This window comes from Hippopotamus amphibius, chromosome X (genome assembly GCF_030028045.1).
Source record: "Hippopotamus amphibius kiboko isolate mHipAmp2 chromosome X, mHipAmp2.hap2, whole genome shotgun sequence".
NCBI lineage: Eukaryota > Metazoa > Chordata > Mammalia > Artiodactyla > Hippopotamidae > Hippopotamus > Hippopotamus amphibius.
In genome coordinates, this window is record NC_080203.1 from 93,591,299 (window position 1) to 93,597,298 (window position 6,000).

At 45.2% G+C, this 6,000-nt stretch overlaps 1 protein-coding gene across 5 annotated transcripts in view; it reads right to left on the minus strand.

The window, feature by feature from the left end:
- Positions 1-5,651, minus strand: part of CLCN5 (chloride voltage-gated channel 5) — a 141,434-nt gene extending 135,783 nt beyond the window's left edge. For all 5 annotated transcript variants that reach the window (XR_009050268.1, XR_009050266.1, XR_009050267.1 and 2 more), the window contains exons 1-2: positions 5,461-5,651; positions 3,222-3,378 (exon numbers count right to left, since the gene is read on the minus strand). Coding sequence is in view for 1 of the 5 variants with exons in the window: in XM_057718054.1 (XP_057574037.1) it covers positions 3,222-3,237 (16 nt within the window). In the remaining 4 variants the exon portion in view is untranslated. The remainder of the gene's footprint in view (positions 1-3,221; positions 3,379-5,460) is intronic.
- Between the last annotated feature and the right edge of the window lie 349 nt (positions 5,652-6,000).

Consider the following 6,000-nt stretch of genomic DNA (forward strand, 5'->3'; position numbering starts at 1 on the left):
TGACACCTGACAACACAAGTCTCCACCCTCACCCCACCCCAAACTGGCTAGTATTCTCTTCAATATTTCCTTGACCATTAGACCAATGAAACTGATGTTATTAATGATGACCCCCAGTTACCAAAAATATTAAATTATGCTCAGTACACTCTGTTTAAAGTGATCAGGAAATGTCTTAGAGGACTCCATCAAACAAAGTCAAAATAATGTCAGCCATGTTTAAGAGGCATGGGAATTCTGATCCAATTCTCCATGGAGGAAGTAGACAGCACTAACCCAAGAGACTAACGACACTTGGCTTCCTCTAGCTCTTAAGAGTTCCTCTACCAGATCCAGAGATTGACTCAGAGCTTCCTTGAGCTGGGGACAGACCCACACATTCCCTCTTCCACGAGCCCATGTAAAGAAAATTGGAATAGGGAATCAGGAGACCTGGGTTTTAGTCCTGTCACTCCTATTAACCTGTTTGACCATGGGCATGTCACTTAACCTCTAGGGGTTGGGCCAGATGTTTTCTAAGGCTCTCTTCAGATCTAAACCTCTACATAAAGACCCAAACAGACTCCTACAGGGCAGGCCTTCCAAGGACAACCTGAAATTCACTCCACAGAACAGGGTCCCAGGCCCACTCCTAGGCTATAGCCAATAATAATGACAGTAGTAGAAGTAGTAGCAGTAGTAGTAACGGGAGCAGCAGTAACAATAACAGCTATTGCTAAATTTTACTGAGCACTTATATGATAGCCAATATTCTAAATGTCTTACTACAAATAATAGTGGCACACACTTATATGACACTTACTATGTTCCAAGGGTTTTGCTTAATATTAACTGAATTAATCATCACAACAGCCTTATAAGGTGAGTTCTATTGTTATCGCCATTTTACAAAAGAGAAAACTGAGACACAGAGAGATTAAGGGACTTGTCCAAGGTCTCACAGATACCAAGTGACAGAACCAATGGAGCTGAACCTAGACCCCATACTTTCAACTACTCTACCATACCGCGACCCAAACTATCATTGTACTATGCGTGTCACTTCAGAGGCTGCACAAAACAAGGAATGAGTTGCAGTTACTTCTGCGGAATACTCCCCTCTTTGCTAATGCTAGAAAAATTGTTTCACTAATGCTAGAAAAATTGTTTTCCTCCAATGTATTCTTAAGCAGATCGGATTTCAGGGCCTGAGACAGCAAAATATATTACTTATTAAGAAATTATGACATTTTTATTCAGAATTGTTATCCATTAAAATGTTTTTATTATAAATCATTAACTACTAATGACATTTCCATTAAACTGAAAGAAAACACACAAGCTCTTTATGCATCATTAAGAACAAAACTTCAGCTCCCCACCTACACAAACTCCAATTCCATACCTTCAGGACTACCTTTTAAACATCAACCTGAGAGCTCACAGGTGTCTCAAACAAAACAGGCCAAACCAAACCAGGCACACTAACTTCCCACCGGCCCCATGCCCCTCTCACTACCTTGTTGCCCATCTCAGTGAATGGCACCACCGGTCCCAGGCACCCAAACTGGATGTCAACCCAGGCTCGGTTCCTCCCACATCCAGTCACAGAACTTTCCTAGAATTCATCCCATTCTCTCTGCCCTTGCTGCCCCCTGCTTCTGCTCAGAACCTCATCATCTCTTCCCTAAACCACTATACCAGAAGCCTCCCAACTGGCTTTTGGCTTTCATTCTCTCCGGCTCCAAACCCACTACAACACTGCTGCCAAAGTAATCTTTCTAAAACAAAATCTGATTATATTACTTCCCTGTTTAGAATCTTTGTCTTCAGGATAAAGTGTAAAATCCTTCCTAGGACATACAAGGTTCTTTATTATCCGGCCCCCGACTACCTTCCCTGCTTCATCTGAGGTCGTGGCCCACACATCTCACACGAGGCCAACAGAGCAACTTGGAAGTTCCCAAACAGTGCTTCTCTGTCTGCCCATAATGCAATTCTCTCATTTGCCCATCTGGCAAACTCCCACTCATTTTTTTTAGCCCAGCTCAGAACTCACAGTTCATCACGCTTTTCTCTGGGCGTCCATCACATTTTGCATCTCTCCCTATTATGACACTTATTCAACCTGACACAATTATTTGTTTATATGTTTGTCTCTCCCATAAGACAAGGAACCCTCCAGGATTCTGCATCTTACTCATCTCTGTATTCTACTTGTTGAATGAAAGAATGTCTCAGGATTTAAACAAGAATATTCAAACTCCTCCTGATAAATGCCCATTGTGTGAGTCAAAGCAGGGATACAGGCGAACCTCATTTCAATAAGTATCTTTAAATTGACAACCCTCAGGCATCAGAAATTCTTGTTGCAGCCCTAATCAACAGGAGACAGTTTTAAAAGATACATTAGACCACCAACAAACCTACCTACTGAATATTTATGGACATTTAAGCTCCTTTCATTCTACTGCATCTAAGTGGTCCTTAACCTTTTGTGGGTTACAGACCAATATGGGTAGTGTTTGTCTACCATTTCTTAAACCCATACTCCCTTTTGATAAACATAAAAATCCCACACACCCCCAGAGATTCTGATGCTCTCCCAAAGGGCATCATTCCCAACCCCACCAAAAAAAAAAAGAGTAACTTTATATGTGGTAAGAGTTCACAGGCTCACAAGAGATGTAGTCTATCAGGCAAGAGAGCATTGAGCTTTGCTCTCAGGTCACTCCATAATATTAAAACAGGCATTTTCCTTCAATCACCAAATATAATCATTATAACATTAAATATGCTTTAAAGTCTTCGTTGGGAAGAGGAAATCAGGGAAGTGCTGACATGTTTCCCCCACGTTTGAAAACCTTATGATAGAAATTTGCCAGAAACAAATAAAAAACAAAAATATGAAAAAATATCCTCCATCTCCTCACCTACAAACCCCATGAGCACATGTTCAAATGAAGGGAGTTCTTTGAAAATGCTCCCGGCACTACATTTTCCCGCTACTTCTACCCCCCCCACCCCATACACACACACCCTCCACCCCCACTTTAAAATAATTTGAACTTCTAGCTAGCAGCAACTTCTTTTAAACCAATATGCTTTGTCCTGGTGAAGACAAAGGGTTAAATTAAAGAAACAGCTGCCTGGCCGCCTGCCACTGGCTTGGGGGGTTGGGTTGGGACAGAGGATGGAGGAGGAGGAAAAACCAGTTGAAGGCATAAGTACTAACTTCTTACCCTGCCACATGGCCATCTTGATCTTATTCTCTCCCACGCTGGGGTCACAGGCTCAGAGTTTCCCAGACCCCCCAGTTTTCTAGGGAGACTGGACTGGGATGTAGATGGGACACCAGCTGTGTTGTCTTGTTTTCTGCAAGATGCTCAAGACAGGAACCTGAAAACGTCAACAGAAAAATGAATACCTAAGTGAAAAACATTCGAATCCTTGCAAATTATCTCCTGTCCCTCTCTGGAACTCAATTTCAAAGATAAGCAGACGTGGATAGTAAGTTTCCACCTAAGCAGCAAGGTATCACTGAAAAAAGAATGGGGAGATCTAGAGTTGGTTAATATTGCCCTTGAGTGCTGTCCAATTCTGCATGAATCACTGGATCTTCAGTAAGTGGATTTCAGAATCTCAAAGGATGGATGGTTGGATGAGATAACCATTAAGTGTCTCTCCTATCTCAAACTTCCACACTAGGGGAATGAAGATCAGCATAATATCAGATGCCCTCCCCAACCCCCCCCCCAAAAAAAAACACTCAACTCTACATTAAAAAATTCATAGAAAGGAGAGCAAATTTTGTGACTAAAGTTTTAAAATAGATCTCATATAGGAAAAGAAAAAAAGGCATAATAAAAAGTGAAGAGCAATGCCCTCGGGGTCGTGCTGCTTCCTCTCCGCTTCATTATATTTTCCCACATTTGCCAATGTCCTGTAGGGAACATAGATTGCTTTTACAATCAGAAAGCAAAAGAACCAAAGGAAAAGAAAAATGTAAGAACAGAATACTAATTTAAGTAAAACCAAATTAATTCGGATAATTCTTATTTTTAAAATGTCAAATTCAGTCTTAGGACAGTACTACCTGGAAGGATATGAAAGGCGCTAGGAAAGGGAGAAAAAAAATGAAAGGTCTGACTACTTCGTTTGATTCAGTAGGTGAATATATTAAACACTTTGCTTGTCCATTTAAACAAGTTCTTCATTAGGTCTTTCTTATGTAGCATACAAGCCAATCTGCTTTTGCTAAGAAAAAGTCCTCACCTTTTTGACCTGGGGTACTTCAAAGTAGACTGCTATTTCCATAGCTTTCATACAAGCAACACCTCCACCCCCTAAGAGAAAGCGCTGTACATACTGAAGACGAATACGAACTTGAGAGCCATCATTTTGGCCTTAATTTTAAGTGACTTTTTTTTAAAGGACGAAAGTGTGGATGTGCACACTAATCGCAAAAAGCCAATAGAGAAAAGACAATGCTTTGGATAAGGAAAGGCTTGTGAAGTTCAAGAAAACTAGGAATTCACAAAGTCCTGGGATGAATTCACCAGGAAAAAGCGCTGCGACGACTTATCTGGAACCTAGAACAGTTTGTTTTGGTTTGCCTTTTCTTCCCTCTTATTTAGCATACAGTTAAACAGTACTGATCCGCGCCTCATGTGACCAGGAGACTTTAACATCTCCGAAGTCAAACCCGGGTAGTTGCTAATAAGTGTATGAAGTGTATGTAAAGCAGATTCTTTAGTGGCTTTTTATACTCCACACTTCTGGATTTCCCTCACTTATTTGGGGTAGCTTACACTGACGTTATCTCACAGGCACACGTACAACTTCACTTGGCACTCCTGGAAACTGATTTGCTCTGAAATGTTAATAAGCTACACGCGCATCAATGTGAAGGTAAAGTTTTCCCCTTGGGGTGAAGGCGCTCAAGCGCAAGCCTGTAAAGTCTGGAGAGAACCAGCTCCCCGCTCTAAGTAGGGAAAGGAAAATGCAGCAACTACTTTTCCGAGAGCCTGGACTCCACTTCGCTACGACCCACACAAACCTGCCAGTCCAGAGCAGGATGGATAAGAACGGGGCCTCGACAGGACTCTACCAGCCAAAGCCACCCTGCCCCAGTCCTGGAAAGGGGACGTCTGCAGCTAACCTCCCCCATTCAAAAGCGGGGCGGGCTTGGCGCGGCTCCGCGAGGAAACTTCGCTGGGACAGCGCAGGGACCCTGGCTCAAAGAATAGGGCTGGGCTCCCTGGAAGATGCCGCCCTGCACTGGCTTGAACTGGCCGGTCTAACTCCTCCGAGTGCCAAGCGGCGGCGGCCGGGCACGGGGAAGCCCCATCTCCCGGGGGCTGAGCCAGCGGGGGAGCGCTTCCCCTGTGTCGTTGCGCCCAGGGGGTGCTCCGCGGGTGGGCCGGGGGCCAGCGGCCCGCCAAGGACCTGCAGGGGTAGGGACAGCCCGTTTGTCTTTACCTGTCGCCGAGGTCCGGAGCGGCGGAGCCCGTGTCCGCCGCCGGCGGGCCGAGCGCTCAGTCGGCTCTGGCGTCCGGGACACTAAGTTGAGCTAGCGCCCCACGTAGCCAGCAGAGCTTCATTCACAGCCCAGCCGGGAGGAGGGGGAGCGGAGCGGGCGCGCGGCTCATGTGACAGACGCCTCGCAGGGATCGGCCAAGCACGGCCGCCGTCTGCGCGTGCGCGCCTCGGCCAGCCCTCTCCCTACACCTCCGCCAAGGCGCGGAGGAGGCGATGCCCGCCCGGGAGGCAGCAAGCCGAGGAGAGCCTCGGAGAAGGCGGTGCTGGGAGGAGTTTCCGCATGCGCAGCCGCAGTAGGTCGGCCCTGCTCGCTGCCATATTTAATGAGGACTGGGCGGGTCCTAACCCAATGCTGGGCGTGTCAATTACTTTTGAAAAAGAAATGCTCTTTTATATGTTTCACTGTTTCGATCCTGAGTTATGGTTTTTCGGTTTTGTCCTTAAAACTAAACTGTTTATCCTGATCTTCTGGCCCACAGA